At 41.9% G+C, this 20,447-nt stretch overlaps 1 protein-coding gene across 3 annotated transcripts in view; it reads right to left on the bottom strand.

The window, feature by feature from the left end:
* The window catches only part of LOC124798409 (GATOR complex protein WDR59), a 283,785-nt gene that overhangs the window by 183,003 nt on the left and 80,335 nt on the right, over nt 1-20,447 (bottom strand). For all 3 annotated transcript variants that reach the window (XM_047261802.1, XM_047261803.1, XM_047261804.1), the window contains exon 7: nt 13,945-14,104. In XM_047261802.1, the coding sequence (XP_047117758.1) occupies nt 13,945-14,104 (160 nt within the window). The remainder of the gene's footprint in view (nt 1-13,944; nt 14,105-20,447) is intronic.

The following is a 20,447-nucleotide window of genomic DNA, read 5'->3' as shown; positions in this document are numbered from 1 at the left end:
CCTTTGACTGTTCAGACATGTCATTAAACCCACCCAAAGATGTAAACAACCATGCATCAGCAGCGCCTATTAGACGGAAGGGGTCCAACAGCCAATCAGTTCCAGTCATTCCAGCAGAAAGGAGGTACACGGCTCATGTTGTGTGCAGTTCAACCATGCCTAGACGGTCAATACAGCAGTTCGATCGTGTGCGCACTGTTACTTTGTGCCAGGAAGGGCTCTCACCAAGGAGTGTCCAGACGTATCACAGTGAACCAAAGTGATGTTGTTCGGATATGGAGGAGGTACAGAGAGACAGAAATTGTTGATGACATGCCTCACAGCTGCCCAAGGGCTACTACTGCAGTGGATGACCGCTACCTACGGATTATGGCTCAGATGAACACTGACAGCAACTCCACCACGTTGAATAATGCTTTTCGTGCAGCCACAGGACGTCATGTTATGGCTGAAACTGTGTGCAATTGGCTGCATGACGGGCAATTCACTCCTGATGTCCATGGCGAGGTCCATCTTTGCAACCACAACACCATGCAGCGCGGTACAGATGGGCCCAACAACATGCCAAATGGACCGCTCAAGGACTGGCATCATGTTCTCTTCACTGATGAGTGTCGCGTATACCTTCAACCAGACAATCATTGGAGATATGTTTGAAGGCAACCCAGTCAGGCTGAATGCCTTAGACACTGTCCAGTGAATGCAGCAAGATGGAGGTTCCCTGCTGTTTTGGGGTGGCATTATGTGGAGCCGATATATGCTGCTGGTGGTCATGGAAGGCACTATATATGGCTGTACGATACGTGAATCCCATCTTCCAACCAAAAGTGCTACCACATTGGCAGAATATTGGAGAGGCATTCGTCTTCATGGACGACAATGTGCACCCCCATCATGCACATCTTGTGAATGACTTCCTTCAGGATAACAACATCGCTCGATTAGAGTGGCCAGCATGTTCTCCAGACATGAACCCTATTGACAAGCCTGGGATAGATTGAAAAGGGCTGTTTATGGCCAACGTGACCCACCAACCACTCTGAGGGATCTATGCTGAATTGCCGTTGAGGAGTGAGACAATCTGGACCAACAGTGCCTTGATGAACTTGTGGATAGTCTGCCACAACAAATACAGGTATGCATCAATCTCTATTCCAATTTTCTGTACAGGTTCCGGAACTCTCGGAACCAGGGTGCTGCAAAACTTTTCTTGATATGTGTAGGTAAATTGTTCCTACAATAATAATTGCATTCTGACGAGGAAGATTTATTTTCCTTAGAAAGTCATTCATTCAAACTTTAACTACTGCTCAATCGAAAAGTAGAATGTAAAAAGGAAAATGAAGGTACACATTAATCTGTAATTATCAAAGGTTTAATATAAAATATAAATAGAATGAAATTTATAGTAATGTAATAACATTAATAATAATCTTTGTTCCAATACTGTACTAGGTGTTTGTACACTCTTTCCCCTTTTCTTCTCATTTGCATATGATATACTATGAAATTTCCTTATTTTATATGATTAGGTGCAATTGCTTATGTGCTACAGCACACTGTAAATGTCACACTAAAGTATGCTATTTGTCTTTGAATGGAAGCTGGAAATTGCACTAAAATTACACCATTTCTCTTTGAGTGGTACATAAAATGGACAAATACATGTTTTGTTGCTCTCTCACTGCCATAATTACAAACTAGTGTCATGTGCTGAAATGATGGTGAGGCGCGCTACAATTGAGGACTGCAGCTGTCTGTTTTTGACTGCGCATGCTCTGGTGTGACATCATCCCTTCCGGCACTATGAGTGCTACATTTCTCACAGCACCTGGTCAGTATTTCTCTTTGAAAGTGTGTGTCACATATTGTGAAAGCACAGAATATGATGGATTTTTTAGGAGCAGCTGAAGTAACAACCTTGTGGCCGAGTGATCAAGCACCCCGAATAGCTATATGCTGGCTAGGGTTCAATTACCGCTGCTACCACCATATTTTTCCTTCATTTTAGTTTATTCTTTGCAATGTTTAACTATTCATTATAAAATTTAACTATATTTAAACAGTTCAATTTATACACATAAAATTGGTTACAACTACTACCTCTGGAAGTCAAAATACTATACATGGAGGTAAAAAATCTGAGTATATGAGGAAATTTAGTATAGAAGTGTTTTCTGGATATGAGCTCTTAAAGGAGTCTTTTCCTGAAGTTCTTCTGAGAAGAAAGTGAAATTTAAAGGATTAGGAGATCTATTCCAAACGTAAATCTAACAACAGGACAATGTGGGACGAGGCTCACCAATTTGGCTCGAAGTATGTGAGTAAAAGAAACACACTGGTACCCCATTCAAGTTCCTAGAATATTTCACCTGAATGTGCCACAGGAAAAGGTAAAATTCTCACTAAAGAGTTATGCATAGCGTATGTGGACATTTTAACAGCAGTTCACATACAGGCACAGTAGCACAGCAGTCAGGCCAGCGACATAATTCATCGGCTCATGTTTGATTCCCGCCACTACTGTCATTACTTTTTTTCACTCATTTTACTTTATTCCTCTCATTGTTAAATGATTAATCATAAAATTTAACAACGGAAAATCCAGGATGGAAAGTAGCAATATTATGAGAAGGATAGTTGCTGCTCACCACAGAGTGAAGATGCTGAGTCGCAGATAAGCACAGCAAAAAACTGTCAGAAAATGAGCTCACGGCCAACAAGGCCTTTGTCAAAAATAGACAGACACAGACACACACCAGGGTGTATAAGTGGACGAGGAAAAAAAATTCCCGGATTTTTCCCGGATTTCCCGGTTAAAAATACACTTCCTCCTGGATGAAAATACACTTTTTCCGTGTTAAGTAACAGTATACTTTTCCTCGGAACTGTAAAACTTATCAATCCTTTCAATGCACTTTAGAAAACGAAAGTCAGGGGAAAAAACACGTTTTGGAAAGATATCTGATGTGCAGAAACATGTACACTGCATATTTTCGTATTACGAAAGTATAAATTCGAACTCCACCAAACACCGCATGTTACTTCCCGAAGGATTGAAATCGAGATTGTGATTCGCTTTTGTAAGCCAGTCGTAGCTCATGTCAAGTGATCTCGCCAGCCGATGTCAGCGGATATTCAGAGCATACGATACGTGATGTAGTCAGCCAATAGGGGTCTAGTGTAGCAGGGGATACAACCCGTCGGCTTTGAACTATGTATCCCCTGCCTCACTAAACCGCAAATGAAACCCGATACAAATTAAAAGCTCATTCGAAGTGTGTTGCTTAAGTACAGTCCGGAATAAGAGTTTGTCGTAAGGCGATTTCTTCGTTTTCACTAGCATTACTGTCCTGTTCTTCACCTGAACGATGTATCCTCCGCTTCAGTAAACCCTAGGTGGAACACGGGATACAAATTGTAGATGTGCTGTTTATTTCGTCTCCGATATTACTAACATAAAGTAGTATCAGTTTATTCTATCTCGTGAGATTTTTTTTTAAAAAAGCCAAAAAACACTTATCAGCTACTGAAGCATCTGTATCTTCTAATGGGTGCGAGAGTTCCGACTCCTGGGGAGGTGGGTGGGTGAGAGTCGGAACTCCTGCACCCATTAGAAGATACAGATGCTTCAGTAGCTGATAAGTGTTTTTTGGCTTTTTTAAAAAAAAATCTCACGAGATAGAATAAACTGATCCTACTTACGAATAGGTGGAAATACACGTACGTTACATTTGCAACCTGTCTCATTTTATATGTTTTGATTGTTTATTTAACCTTTGTGTTTCACTTGTCTTTTGCTGTTATGTTTTAGTTTAGTTTTTTTATTGATTGCTTAATATAGTAGGATCAGTTTATTCTATTTCGTGAGATTTTTTTTAAAAAAAGCCAAGAAACACTTGTCAGCTACTGACGCATCTGTATCTAATATCAAGCGATCGCTTTTAGATTCACATTCAATTATTTTAATGATAGCGCTTATTAGAACACAGAACTGCTTTATTATCTATGCCTCTAAGTGAAGACATTACTATCTATGACTAAGGAATGACGTCATTGTTCAAAGCCGACGGGTTTAGACCCGCCAATAGCAACATCACTGTTCAGTAGCGCGAACACACAAATAGGAAAAGGTAATGGTTTAAATTAATGTACATAGTGTTGATACAAGAAAAGAAAAGCTTTCACGTATAATATTGGCCTCTGAGATTAATAAGCTGCAAGAGAAGCTAAGCTTTCACACATAATGTTGATCTTTTTTGCGCACGCAAATGTGCCAGTGAAATTTTTAACAACGACATAAATGTCTGATCTTCTGCTCTCGAAAATATTCTAAATGGGCGTCATCAAAGATTTGAACTTTGAATGAGAGTCAAACGCTCCGATTTAAGAAATTCATAGGACAATCGCGCACAGAGTTCATCTTGTGTAAAAGGAAATTTAGTTTCCTTGAAACGCTTTTCAAACAACCATTCGGAATATTTTCCCGCGACAGTTGAAACTAGTCAATAGTGTGGAATTAAACAATTCGTTTCAAATAAATTGACTGTCTCAGCAGAAAAGATTAATAAAAGTCAAATTTCTTTAACAAACCAACAAAAATAACTTCATTGTTCTGCAAGGCAATAAACGCTTGACTGTCAGAAAGGTGGAAACAAAATAAAATCTGAAGCTAATATTTTAGCCTTCCATAATTATGTGAATGTATTTTAATTCACTTGATAGCTCCCAGCCACAGAAATCCGTTTTGCTTTCATATGACGTGAGAGCAATAAACGAAGAGGAAACAGCAAAATCACTTAACGTAAACACGGGTCACGTGGAGACTACCACCTCCAAACAACAACTCACTCTGCTCTGCGCATCAGGTCCGGATCTACGATATTTCCGAACCGGGGTAATAATAGATAGTGACGTTCCCCCTCCCTCTAGTGTTAGAGGTAGCACGTAAAAAATTTAAAAAATCGACTTTTCAAAAATATCTTCATTTTGTAGCGCACATCTTTCTGATGAGTCTGATACATAAAACATATGTAATCGAGGGAACGTAAAACATTTTATTTCGTCTGAAGTATGCCGAAGTACAGTGCCACGCCTCTTCACACAGCATTCTTCCATCGCACGTCTCTGTATTTCGCTCTGTGAAATTCAAGCGTGTAATATTTTGTAATGGTTGCCATCAAACTATATCAGGGTGTACATGGGGACAAGGAAAAAAAATTCCCGGATTATTCCCGGATATCCAGTTTAAAAAATACGCTTTTTCCCGGGCGAAAATACACTTTTTCTGTGCTAAGTGACAGATTTTCCCTCGGAACTGTAAAACTTATCAATTCTTTGAATGGTTAACGTTTTATACAATCGCGTAGAACTTCCCGAAAAAAAAGAAAAGAAAAGAAAAAAGACGGGCAAAGAAGTTTTGGAGAGACTTTTAATAAAAAATAAAAATAAAAGGAGAGAAGTGTTGGAAAGACCTTTGATTTGCAGCAACATATACGTTGCATATTTTCGTATTACGAAAGAATAAATTCGAATTGCACCAAACACAGCGCGTTAGTTTACGGAGCGTTGAAGCCGAGGTTGCGATGTCCTTTTGTAAGCGAGTCGTATCTCAAGCCACGAGATCTCGTCAGCCGATGACAGCAGCTATTCAGAGTATAGGACACGTGTTATAGTCAGCCAATAGCAAGATCACTGGTTAAATAGCGCGAACACGCAAGAGGAAAAGTTAACGGTTTACATTAGTGTACACAGTACCATATATCTACAATAAAAGCTAAGCTTTCACATATAATATTAGTCTCTAAGATTAACACACTACAACAGAAGCTTAGCTTTCACATGTAATATTGATCTTTTTTGCGTGTGTTATACTTTAAGTTACATCACACAAATGTGCCAGTAAATTTAATATTATGACATAAATGTCTCGGCTCGAAATTCTTGTAAGTGGCTGGTCCTCAAACTGTTCAGTTTCGAACGCTCTGTGATTTAGATATCCATCCCACTTTCTCACACGTAACATAATTCATCTTGCGTAAAAAGAAATTTACTTTGAAAGTAACGCTGTTCTAACCACCGTTCGCAATACTATCCGAAGACTCTTAGAAATAGGTTCGATTTACCAGTTTCCAGAGAGCGCCAGAAAACAGGCATTATTGTGCGTGTGCAACTGCAGTGGTGTAGGAAGCCCGTATGTTCGTGTGTATAAAGCACTAAAAGAGCTTACATTAATTACACCATAAAAGAAACAGGGCATCAGAGAGTACTCCAAAGAGCATTGGAATTTCGTAAACCACACTAAAATGCATAATTCGGCTTGAAGTGCGAATTGGCTTTTTCCAGATTCACAATGAAATCTGATATTAAGCTTTACAGTGTGGTTTTTGGGATTTAAATTTTCTTGGAGTAACAGTACTCTACGATCTCATTTTTGGTTCTTTATTATGGCATAATGCCATATATGGCAGACGATGATAACGTGCACTTGAAATTCAGCGTAAAGTTGGAACTAGCCAATACTGTAGAATGAAACACTTCGTTTCAAATAAAATGACTGCCTCAGCGGAAAGATTAATAAAGCCAAATTTCTTTAGCAAACTTGCAAAAATAGCTTCACTGTTCTGCAAGGCGATTAATGCTTGACTGCTACTAACTTGGAAATAAAATAAAATCAGAAAACTGAAATTAATAATATATTTTTGCCCTCCATAATTATGTGAATGTATTTTAATTCACTTGATAGCTCCCCGGCCATAGAAATCCGTTTTGTTTTCATTTGACTTGGGAGCTGTACACGAAGAGAAGCAGCGAAATCACTTAACGTAAACACGCGTCACGTGGAGGTTAAGGCGCGCGAGAAAAATGTTCTCGTTTGTATCTGGCTGCTTGCTACTGCTACCGACACAGCTAACAGCCAAACTTCAAGTAGAGGGAGAAGGTACTGCTTATACGCGAGTCAAATGCGCAACGAACCTAATGTGAACAGTTGTGACGTCATGCTCATAGCAAGCAGTATATTGTTACGAAGAATTACAGTCTGCGCCCTACGGCCTTTCACATATTTTTGCTATTTGCAAACGCTTGTGCGAGCACGGTTTTTTGTTGTTGTAAATTGCACATTTCCTTTGTCACTAAAGTTTTATTTTTTTCCCTCTCGTTTATATTTTATTGCTGCAGTATCATTCTCCAGTAGCAGGATACAATAACATTCTTTGCTAGAGAATCAATTCTGCAGCCAAAATTTAAAAAAATTAACTGAAAGCTAAAACAATGAAAAATTCCCGGGTTTTTCCCGGTTTTCTCCTGGATGAAAAAATTCCTGGGTTTTTCCCGGTTGCCCCGGGTCGTATACACCCTGTATATTCAGGCCAGTGGAAATTAAAATGTCCTGTGGTGCCTCTCCTGCTCCCAGTCGGCCGGTTTGACATCCTGCACCTCTTAAAAAAATCTCGCAATTTATAGTGGATGGGATTATTCGTAACCGGGAGAACAAGCATTCTTCAGAAAATTTGCAGTCTTTACTGCCTATTAGCTAATAACTTGCTGTTTCGAGTGACGTAAACTAAATATGGGATATATAAAACGAGTAAAAACAAGAGACAAGCAAGACAGTACACATTTCCTCAATCCTTAAGTCCTAGCATTTTTTTCTCTCCAATCTTGCCACGGCTTTATATGGTGTACTTTCCTTTCTGGGAAAGAATATATTACCTCATCAAAGTTCGTCAATGTTTTGCTGCATGAACAAACGAAATGTCGTTGTCTAATACCTCAAAAGCTTTTAGTACAAATAGTACCCAAGACTGGTGTGGTTTCTCGATCTAATTACGTGTATTTTGCCACTGTGTGCTAGATAAAACGAAATAGGCCTGCCTAATATTGCAGCAATTGTTACACACACCAAATAAACCAGACTGTTTTGACACAAATGGTCATTTTTATAACATGACAGAATATAATTCACGAAGAACCAATATCAAATGCCTATTAGGCCTACTACAAGCAAAAAATTTTATGTTAGGAAATAGTTTCACATTTCATTCATACTCTCTAGCTTCTGAAGCATGAGATCGAAAAGTAGCAATACGAAATTTTTATATAAATTTGGAATCATCATATTCTTCCGTAATTTGTGAGAGTCTCCGTATCTTCTCCTTCCTCGTTCTAATTTGGAATTTCTTGTCACCACTAATTCTGTAACTATTTCTGTCAGTGTCAAAATTTATTATCTGGTTCACCGGAGTAGTTATTCCGCATTTGTTCTCCGGTTAGGTGTTATTACGTGTACGTACAATGTGTTTTCCGCGCTACTCCCAGAATAGAACTTTAGTGGCTGCTAGCCGGGGACTGTATAACTGGCCCTTAGTAGTGTAGCGGTCTGGTCAAAAGTGTTTTGTCAAAATTTCATTTTCTTGGATACACGGAGAAGACAATACGTAATCTTAGTTGCCTGTTACTCCTGTTAGTCATTTATTTCCATTCTGGTAGTCTGAATCTGTGGAAGTCGCTAGTAATTATAACAACGCTGATAATTTGCAAACCCAACCACATAAACAGCGTTTGTCATTCACCCTTTCGGCTTTATTCACTCAGCTCGTATAGACCCCGTCCTCTTTTGTCTACAAGAAAGTTTATTTCTAGATGCGATGGATGCTGGGCGCTTTGTGAAGAAACAAGGTTTTTTCCTCAATAATATGAATTTGGTGCCCCCCCCCCCCTCCCCCCCGCTGAAACTGCCACCGGGGGCATATACACCGGTTTGCCCCCGCCCCATAGTTCTGGGCCTGTTGCACATACGTGAATATGCCAGCTTAGGGGCACCAGCAATCTTATGGGACTTAACTGCTAAGGTCATCAGTCCCTAAGCTTACACACTGCTTAACCTAAATTATCCTAAGGACAAACACACACACCCATGCCCGAGGGAGGACTCGAACCTCCGCCGGGACCAGTCGCACAGTCCATGACTGCAGCACTCACAACCGCTCGGCTAATCCCATGCGGCCGCTTGCTGCAATTGCTTGTACTGCAAACCGCCACACTTCTGCAGTCAGAAGCGGGAGAAGGTACTACTCATACGCGACTCAACTGCACATGCGCATAAGCTCGCTCGCAACCGCTCAAACAAATCTATTGTAAACAGTTGTGACGTCACGTTCATCGGAGGCGATTTGTTGTTATGAAATACTGCAAGTCTTCCTAAAGGCTTTGACACATTTTGCTGTTGGCAGACACTTGTATGAGCACTGTGTTTTGTTCTTGTATATGGTGCATTTCCTTTGCAACTTAAGTATTATTTTCATTTTTTTTTCACCTTTTTTTTCTCTCGTTCTTGTTTTATTGCTGCAATATTCTTCTGCAGTAGCGAGATACAGTAATATTCTTTGTTAGAGTATTGGTTCTTAGTAGTCAAAGTTACAAAAATGTAACTAAAAACAAAAACAATGAAAAATTCCCGGGTTTTTCCCGGTTTTCTCCGGGATGAAAAAATTCCCGGGTTTTTCCCGGATCTCCCCGTTGTCCCGGGTCGTATACACCCTGCACACGCAAGCGCGCGGACGCGCGTTCACACACACACACACACACACACACACACACACACACACACACACATATGACCACAGTCTCTGGCAGCTGAAGCCAGACCACAAGCAACAGCACATGATGGTAGAGGCAACCAGGTGCGGGTAAAGAGGAGGCTGGGGCAGGGACGGTGAGGGATAGCAGAGTAGGGGTGGAGGACACTGAAGTGCTTAAAGTGCTGCTAGTAGTAGCATCCAGAAACGAGGTGCAGAGAGGGTATGGCAGCTAGGTGCAGTCAAGAGGTTAGATGGTGTGGAAGAGAAATGGATTTTTTTTTGGAGGGGGGGGGGGGTTAGCAGAACACAGAACAGGACAGAGGTAAAAAATGGGTGCATCAGTGGAAAGAGGGCTGTGTTAGTGCTGGAAAGGGAACAGGGAAGGATCTAGATGGGTAAGGAAAATGACTAATGAGGGTTGAGACCAGGTGGGTTATGGGAATGTAGGATATACTGCAGGGAGTGTTCCCACCTGCACAGTTCAAAAAGCTGATGTTGGTGGAATGATCCAGATGACACAGGCTGTGAAACAGTCATTGAAATGAAGAACGTAGTGTTGGTTGGCGAGCTTAGCAACGCTGAGATCCAGTTTTTTCTCGGCCACATTTTGTCGGTGGCCATACGTGAGCTGACAGCTTGCTGGTTCTCATGCCCATGTAAAATGCAGCACAGCGGTTGCAGCTTAGCTAGCAGACTACATGACTGGTTTCACAGGTAGCACTGCCTTTGATGGGACACGTGAGGTTTGTGACTGGACTGGAGTAGCTGATCATGGGAGGATGTATGGGACAGGTCTTGCATCTTAGGCTATTATAGGGATATGAGACATGAAGCGAGGGTTTGAGTAGCAAGCAATGGGCAAGGATATTGTTTAGGTTCGGTGGGTGGAGGAACACCACTGTCAGAGGGGTGGGAAGGATAGTGTGTAGGACATTTCTCATTTCAGGAAACAATGAGAGGTAGTCAAAACCCTGGCAGGGAATGAAATTCAGTTGCTATAGTCCTGGCTGGTACTGAGTCACAAGGAGAATGCTCTTCCATAACCAGAAGGCGTGACTTTGGGAGGTGATGGGTGGCTGGAAAGATAAGGCATGAGAGATCTGTTTCCGTACAAGGTTGGAAGGGTAATTATGGTCTGTAAAGGGACCGCTTGTCACTGCAGATGCAATGGCCATGGGGGCTAGGCTGTTTAGAAGGGATCTCTTGGTATGGAGTGGGTGGTAGCTAATGAAGTAGAGGTATTGTTGGTGGTTGATAAGTTTGAGATGGACAGAGGTACTGATGTAGCCATCTTTGAGGTGGAGGTCAACATCGAGGAAAGTGGTTTGTTGGGTTGAGTCGGTCCAGGTGAGGCAAATGGGGGAGAAGCTGTGGCGGATCTGGAAGAATGTGGATAGGGCGTCCTCACCCTTGATCCAGATCACAAAGATGTCATCAATGAATCTGAACCAGGTGAAGGGTTTGGGATTCTGGGTGGTTGGGAAGGAGTCTCCAGATGGTCCATGTATTGGTTGGCATAGGATGGTGCCATGTGGGTGGCCATATTCAGACCCCAGATTTGTGTAGGTAACACCTTCAATGGAGAAGTAATTGTGGGTGAGGATATAGTTGATCACGGCAACTAAGAAGGAGGTTGTTGGTTTTGAATCTGCCGGGCACTGGCAAAGGTAGTGTTCACTAGTTGTTAAGGCCATGGGCATTAGGGATATTAGTGTAAAGAGAGGTGGTATCAATAGTGATGAGCAGGGCATCATGTGGTAAAGGAACAGGAACTGTAGAGGGTCGGTGAAGGAAACGATTGGTATCTTTTACTTATTATTATTTAAATATATTTAAAAAGTTCAATTTACATACAAAAAATTCATATATTCAATTCATTTACAATTACTAGTCTTGTAAATCAAAAAGGCTAAAGCCAATCACATTTTAATAACTTGGTAAAAATTTGTAAAAATTGTCACTGATGCAGATATTCGTGCACACAACAATATTTCATTATACTACACTCCTGGAAATTGAAATAAGAACACCGTGAATTCATTGTCCCAGGAAGGGGAAACTTTATTGACACATTCCTGGGGTCAGATACATCACATGATCACACTGACAGAACCACAGGCACATAGACACAGGCAACAGAGCATGCACAATGTCGGCACTAGTACAGTGTATATCCACCTTTTGCAGCAATGCAGGCTGCTATTCTCCCATGGAGACGATCGTAGAGATGCTGGATGTAGTCCTGTGGAACGGCTTGCCATGCCATTTCCACCCGGCGCCTCAGTTGGAGCAGCGTTCGTGCTGGACGTGCAGACCGCGTAAGACGATGCTTCATCCAGTCCCAAACATACTCAATGGGTGACAGATCCGGAGATCTTGCTGGCCAGGGTAGTTGACTTACACCTTCTAGAGCACGTTGGGTGGCACGGGATACATGCGGACGTGCATTGTCCTGTTGGAACAGCAAGTTCCCTTGCCGGTCTAGGAATGGTAGAACGATGGGTTCGATGACGGTTTGGATGTACCGTGCACTATTCAGTGTCCCCTCGACGATCACCAGTGGTGTACGGCCAGTGTAGGAGATCGCTCCCCACACCATGATGCCGGGTGTTGGCCCTGTGTGCCTCGGTCGTATGCAGTCCTGATTGTGGCGCTCACCTGCACGGCGCCAAACACGCATACGACCATCATTGGCACCAAGGCAGAAGCGACTCTCATCGCTGAAGACGACACGTCTCCATTCGTCCCTCCATTCACGCCTGTCGCGACACCACTGGAGGCGGGCTGCACGATGTTGGGGCGTGAGCGGAAGACGGCCTAACGGTGTGCGGGACCGTAGCCCAGCTTCATGGAGACGGTTGCGAATGGTCCTCGCCGATACCCCAGGAGCAACAGTGTCCCTAATTTGCTGGGAAGTGGCGGTGCGGTCCCCTACGGCACTGCGTAGGATCCTACGGTCTTGGCGTGCATCCGTGCGTCGCTGCGGTCCGGTCCCAGGTCGACGGGCACGTGCACCTTTCGCCGATCACTGGCGACAACATCGATGTACTGTGGAGACCTCACGCCCCACGTGTTGAGCAATTCGGCGGTACGTCCACCCGGCCTCCCGCATGCCCACTATACGCCCTCGCTCAAAGTCCGTCAACTGCACATACGGTTCACGTCCACGCTGTCGTGGCATGCTACCAGTGTTAAAGACTGCGATGGAGCTCCGTATGCCACGGCAAACTGGCTGACACTGACGGCGGTGGTGCACAAATGCTGCGCAGCTAGCGCCATTCGACGGCCAACACCGCGGTTCCTGGTGTGTCCGCTGTGCCGTGCGTGTGATCATTGCTTGTACAGCCCTCTCGCAGTGTCCGGAGCAAGTATGGTGGGTCTGACACACCGGTGTCAATGTGTTCTTTTTTCCATTTCCAGGAGTGTATATACAGTCTCAATGCTAACACCCACAGTTTTATATAGTGGGACGCTCCTGTACTCCAGGCTTTACTATTATAGTCTTCTCTCCTCCTTTCTTTGGTAGGCCCTCAACCACACGATTAATGCCTTATTTCTCTATCAGTTTCTCATTATTTTCATTCAACACAATCTTGCCCTGGGTCTCTGGTACTTCACTTCACCTTGTTGTTGAGCGATATTTGGATAATTATGAATAAACAACCAGTACCTACTGTGTTGCAAACAATACTTTTGATTACCCTCCTCCACCACCCCTCCCCCCGTCAACACACCCCTCTTTTTTTTTTCAGTCGATTAGTCCTCTTAATAAGAATCTCAATTAGTGATCTATTGTCTTATTGTTCTTTTGGTGACAACTATCACATAAGTATTTCACAATGCAGTAACTGGTTTTGACCATCCAGTTGAGATCATCAGACTAAGAGCACATGGTAAGGGATGATGTGAGATTCCCTTTTCATTGTCAATGTAAGTAAATATTTATGTTTACTGTGATGATGATCACTGGCCCATTGAAACCAGTCTCTGGATTATGCAATGCTGATGAGATTGTTGCCACAAAAAAAAAGAAGATAATCAATTAAATCAATTGTGTAATATCCATGGACAAATTGTCATTTTTCCTAAATATTGTCATATTACAACACATCTTTACTACTTCCACAGATACTATTCCTTTTGAGTTTCCAGAAGAAACCTATTACATACAACAATATTTGATACTGTTCAGTAATATTTTTGTTTACACACAACACTAAAATTTGATGACACTAATTATCCATATGTTTGCATTCCAGTAGTCTTTATTTGTTCAAGATAATGACAATAATAGCAAATGTAGCAAATTCCAAAAGCTGCCCAACCAGTAATTATACAAGCAACAAACAAAATACGTAATTACCTTCCTTTGGTCTCCGCCATTCAAATTCCAGAACAACATCAGTGTGTCCAACAAAAGTGTGAACTGGGGTTGATGGGTTTGATATTTTCCACAACAAAAGACTGTTTTCTCCTCTTCGTAACTGAGGAACGACAACTGTAACCATACCTTCTCCAAACGGCTAGAGAAAACAGTCCAGACTTAAAGTGACATACACATGTGGCATACATGTTAAGCATTACGTGTAGTGAAATAATTTAAATCTCTATGTTATGGCACATTAAATATGTTACAGCAAAGTTCTGGGTGACAGACAAATAAAGGAAGAAGTAAAGCTGACTATTCAGCATATCACACACACACACACACACACACACACACACACACACACACACACACACACAGCTACATTTTCCAGGTGCTAGGTGCTGCAGTTAGCTCTTTGGGACATCATCAGAAAGCTTAGCAATAATTTAAATTTTGTTTATTTGCTTGTAAACAGCACATTGCCTTAACTACATGGTATGTTGTTCCCTTAACTCTTTTCATTATTGACTGTCTGCTGCAACACACATGAAGCAAACAATTTACATTAGTTGTATTAAAAGGCTAGTATGTCATGTCTCACTTAATTTAAGCCAGTATGTAAACTGACATGCGTTCCACAACATACTAAGAAAAATCAAACGATCTAGGAGGGAGGAAGGCTGGGGAGGGGATGAGGGGGTGGCGAGGGATGGAGGGGGGAGGGTGGGCGGGAGGGAGGGGGGGGGGGAGAGAGAGAGAGAGAGAGAGAGAGACAGAGAGAGAGAGAGAGAGAGAGAGAGAGAGAGAGAGAGAGAGAGAATTTAAGAGCCCCACTTACAACCCTGGGGCTGTGGTTATCTTAAACTTCTTTCACTTTTGTACATCAATTCTGTTGGCAAGTTTCACAAATGCGAACACAATCTCCCTAGAGTATTACTGGAATTACTCATCTCAAAATACGGTAGGATTTCAGATGTGAGTAAACAGAGAACGATTTCTTGAGTGTTACTCACTCGGAATAATGAAAGAGCATCTGGGTGATTTAGAAGGACTAGGCAATGGCAAGCTGGAAATTTTTAGACATCCTCATCACAAAAGCAGGTTATCACAGTTTGGAATCCTGGCTGGCAGTAACCAACAAGTGTTTTGAGCAACTTGTAACAATAGCTATAACACATTCAAAGACAGGAGCAGGATAAATGCAACTGATTGTAATCTATATCCTTTAAGAAACAGTGACAATAATAAAACACTCACAAAGAGAGAAAACCATTTCTCCGCCCCTTGGTCAACACACCTCAAATGACTTTATCCCATATGTGTCATTGGCTTAAGCGTCTTTCTTTTTAAACTGTGGAAAGTCCAAGTTGGAATATCAACAATGTTATGAAGAGGACAGACTACTAATGACTATAAAGGTGACAATTTGAGTTGCAGACAGGCATAACAAAAAGATTGTTACATCCTGGACCTTCAGCCAAAGCCATCTTCAGAAAAGAAAAGAAAAAGATAAGAAAACGCACTTACACAAGAAAGCACATCTCACACATACATGACTACTCTCTCTGGCCACTGCAGTCGGAATGCAATGGTCATTTCGAATGGAAGCAGCAATCTGGAGTGGAGCAGGGAAGGGAGAGGGATAGCAGGGTATGGGTTGGGGGAAAGGAGTCAGCACTCACTGACAGAGCGTGCAGGTACTAGTTGGTGGCCAGACAAGGCTGCCTGTGTGGGATTGAGAGGTTCTGTGGGAGAAAGGGGGGCTGGAATGGAAAAGGAGAGTAGCAGAGAGGGAAAAAGATTGGTGGCATTGGAAGGGAGTGGAGCACAATGATGGTGGGGAACGTGATCTGGAAGGAGGTCATGGGACAGAGGGGATGGAAAGTGTTGGGTGGAGGATATGGGGACAGTAGGTTACCTTGTTTGAGGCCAGGATGATTTCAGGAGCAGAGAATGTGTCGTAAGGATAACTCTCATCGGTGCAGTTCGGAGAATTTGGTGGTGGAAGGGAGGATCCAAATGGCAGACGTTGTAAAGTAGCCACTGAAATCAAGCATGCTATATTTAGCTGCATGTTGTGCCACAGAATGGTCCAGTTTTCATTTGGCCACAGTTTGGAAGTTGCCTTTCATCCTGATAGACATCTAGCTGGCAGTCATACCAGTATAAAAAGCCCTGTTATGACTGGGCAGAGCTGGTATATGACATGAGTGCTTTCACAGGTGGCCTGACCTCTGATGGAATAGAATAACCCTGAGACAGGACTCTAACAGGAAGTTTTGGGTGAGTGAATTGAGCAGGTCTTGAACCTGGGTCTTCCACAGAGATATGCTCCCTGTGGCAAGGGACTGGGTTGGGAATGGAATAGGGATGGACTAGGATGTAGTGGAGTTTGGGTGGGCAATGGAACACCACTTTAGGAGGGGTTGGAAGGATCTTTGGTACTGCATGATGAACACGGGTGCTCTTTTGAAGCTGATTCTCCCACCACCCCAAGAACCAGGTACAAAGGACCACCCCCTTTGTAACTCAATATAACCCCAGACTGGAACAACTGAATCACTAACTCAGTATAACCCCAGACTGGAACAACTGAATCACATCCTTTGTCAAGGCTTTGATTATCTATCATCATGCCCGGAAATGAGGGACTTCCTGCCCAAGATCCTCCCACCCCTCCTAAACTGGTTTTGCATCACCCACCCAACTTTCACAACTTCCTACTTACTCTCTTAATTCCAACTTCCTCTCTTAATTCCAACCTCTTGCCACAGGGATCATAACCCCATGGAAGACCCACATGCCAGATCTGCCCAATTTACCCACCCAGAACTCCCTATTCCAGTCCTCTCACAGGGTTACTGTACTCCACTAGAGGCTGAGTCATCTGTGAAAGTTGCCTTGTCATATACTAGCTCCGCTGCAATCATTGCACAGCTTTTTATGTAGGCGTAATTACCAACCAGCAGTCCACCAGTATGAATGGCCACTAAAAAAACTGTAGTCAAGAGTAGAGTTGACCATCCTGCAGTACAACATACAGCTGAACATAGTACGCTTGATTTCAATGGCTGCTTCGCGACCTGGGCCATTTGGCTCCTCCCCTCCACCACCAGGTTCTCTGAAGTGTGTAGATAGAGTTATCCTTGTAGCACATTCTCTGCTCCCTAAATCATCCTGGCCTCAACCAAGGCCCACCATCCCTATACCCTCCACCCAACAGTTCCCAGTCCCTCTGTCCTATCACCACCTCCGACTTCAGGTCGACCACCCTCATTGTGCTCCAGTCTCCGCCAATGCCACTGGTCTTTTCCCCTCTCTGCTGCTCTGTTTTTCACTTCCCTGCCACCCTTGCACCCCCACAGCCTCCCAACGCCACACAGGCAGCCTTAGCTGACCACCATCTAGTAACTGCATGCTCTGTCAGGCTGTGCTAGCTCCTCTCCACCCACCCATAGCCTGCATCCCCTCCCACCCACCAGATTATCGCTTCCACTCAACATGACATCATCACACTCACGTTACAGTAACAAGACAGCACAGTAATGTATGCATGAGGTGTGCTTGCTTGCGTGAATGTGTGTGTGATTTATTTTCTTTTCTGAACAAGGCTTTGGCCAGAAGCTCAGTGTCTAACAGTCTTTTCATCGTGCCTGTCTGCAACTCGATGTGCCATCTTTACGGTGAGTAGAAACCTGTTCTTTTCTTTCTTTTTATTGAGATAAGAGCAGTGAGAGAACTGGCAATCATCAAATGAATATTTTTCTATCTCTGTCAAACAGTAATGTTGATGTGGACTCTAACCATGGAGGTGTAGATACAACTAGTGTGATACCTCATTCAGATCACTCAAAAGTGTATGTTTTAAGGGGACATGAATGTGAATAACTGTCAAAAAATTGATTTTTAAAATTTTTGTCTTAAAAAAAATTCTCTATAGTTTTCGAACAAGAAAAAGTTTACTTCCAGGAAAATGGACCACAGAAAATAGCAAAATTAGAGGAATTTAAAAGTGTCTGCATGCACCACAATGCCCCACAATGTCCCCATGGCACACAGCCAGCTAGCTCTGTTAAAAATAAAGTTTTGCTCTCATTTGTTCTGTTTTTAAGACTTTCTGGTCCCTTAAGTTGGCTAATCTGTGGAAGCTTTACAGTTGCTTATCTTTTGTTTATACAAAGACTTTAGTCATTGTTTGCTGTTGTTTGGTGTGAATATTTTGTTTACAGGGAAGTAATTGTGTGAGTGAGTTTCTTATTGTGTGCATAAGTTTCTTATTCCAGTTGAAAGCAATGAGAAGAATGAAGAAGTTCAGTGTTAAACAATGCAAATTTTATTGAAACCCAATCACCAAACAGATTAACTCTGCTAATACTGAAATACAATGTGATACAACACTTGAATCGGCTTCACCTTCTCCAAGTGCTTCGTATCTAAAACTGAAACATTTGAACAGGGGGCCTGACAGTATTAATGCTGATAGTATAGAGATGCCAACTATTAATTCAGGTTTTGTTATTGTTGAACACTCTGCTCTATCTGAAGTAATAAAAAATGCTTGGTAGTGTAAGGAATGTGGCAATAGTTGTGTGAAGGTAGTTGCAGAAATACATGCTAGAAGAGGTTGTGAATCAAAATTAAGAATTGTTTGTAATTTTTGTGATTTAAGGGAATGTGGTTACACTTGTGGCATGACTAAACAGAGAGTGTATAACCAGATATTAAATTTGCTTATGCTATGAGGTGTATAGCAAAGGGCACAGAAGTGCACAAAATTTCTGTGCTCTAATGGACTTACCTCTGCTTACAAGGTTTGACAGTTACAATAAAAGTATTCCACAGACTTAGAAGTAGCAAATGATAGAATGAAAAAAGCTGTTCAGTAAAGTGTAGATATGAATGACAGCAATATATGTATGTCTGCAGCCCTGGATGCATCCTGGAAATGAAAAGGCCACAGTTCCCTAAACGGTGTAGCGACAGCTACATCCTTGGCCAATGGTAAAGTCACTGATGTGGAATGTATTACCAAATACTGTCATGGCTGTACTAGTGGAACTAAAAATCATAAATGTTCGATTAATTTTATGGTTATAATGGTGGGATGGAATCTGAAAGTGTTGTGAAGATATTTCACAGGTCAGTGGAGAAATATAGTGTGATGTATGCCTCTTACCTAGGAGACGGAGACTCAAAAGCATACCAAAAAAGTTTGTGAATCCAAACCTTATGCTGACACAAAAATTGAAAAAATGGAATGTGTTGGACATGTCCAGAAAAGGTTAGGTACAAGATTGACGAACTTGAAGAGGAATTTGAAGGGAAAGAAATTAGCTGGTGATCAGCTTACAGACGAAGAAATAGGTAGTTTGCAGTATTATTATGGACAAGCCATAAGATAAAATAAAAATGACCTTGAGGGAATGAAAAAGGCAGTGTGGGCTACCTTCTTCCATGAATCCTCCACAGATGACAACCCATGTCATGCACTCTGCCCACCTGGCAATGATTTATGGTGTGGCTACAAGAGGGCTGTTACTCAAGGTGAGACCTACAACCATAAACATTCTTTGCCATTTGCTATAATGGAAGTTATAAAACCTATGTATAGGAATCTTAGTGGCTTGACACTTAGAGAAATGTTTACATGGTAGGACTCAAAATACAAATGAAAGTTTCAACAATTTTATAGGGGAACAGCTACCAAAAACTGTTCTAGTAGGACTAAATACTTTGAAAATAGGTGTGCTAGATGCTGTTCTCTGTCTCAATGACAGTGCAGTGTCAAGGCTTAATGTTATGGAACTGATGGGAATGCCTGGCGGACTAAATATGCATAGAGCTCTAATAGCCACTGACCGAAGGAGACTTTTTGAGGCAGAAAAATCAGTGTTGGACGCCACCAAAGAAGCAAGAATATGAAGAAGTGTGAAAAAGAGAAGGGACAAAGAACAACACAGGAAACAAGGTGAATATGGACCTGGGATGCATTAATAGAAAAAGCGGGTTTTTTCTTTAACTTGAATTTCCTGGAAGTTAAATTATTTCATATTCAGGTACGCTTTGGCTAAAAACTATTAGAGACAGGGAGCTGAAATTTTGTATATTGTCTTAAAACATGCTCAACTGAAAAGTAGACTACTCTTGTGACTTAACTTCAAAAATAAAATGCTTTTTCGAAGAAAAACCCTGAATTCATTTCGAACAGTTTTGATAATCATACTTAAAATTGTTTTGTACCATAATTTATGATAGTACCATCTTTTCAGTAGTCTGCTTTAAAAATAACAATGTAAAGAACTGAAAGGAAAAAAATACACTTTCTACCTATGATGTACACAAATAATTAGCCTGGCTTATTTCACTTGCAACAAAAACATACTATTAAAAAAAAGTGTCAGCTAAAGCTGTGGTTCATACATAAAAATGTTTCCAAAAGATATCTTAAAAGATGGTAAGTATTATATGGGCTTACAAATCTTATTCTTTGAGTTACA

Source organism: Schistocerca piceifrons, chromosome 5 (assembly GCF_021461385.2).
Source record: "Schistocerca piceifrons isolate TAMUIC-IGC-003096 chromosome 5, iqSchPice1.1, whole genome shotgun sequence".
Classification (NCBI taxonomy): Eukaryota; Metazoa; Arthropoda; class Insecta; order Orthoptera; family Acrididae; genus Schistocerca; species Schistocerca piceifrons.
The sequence above is the reverse complement of the archived record's forward strand: the minus strand, read 5'-3'. Positions and strand labels throughout refer to the sequence as shown.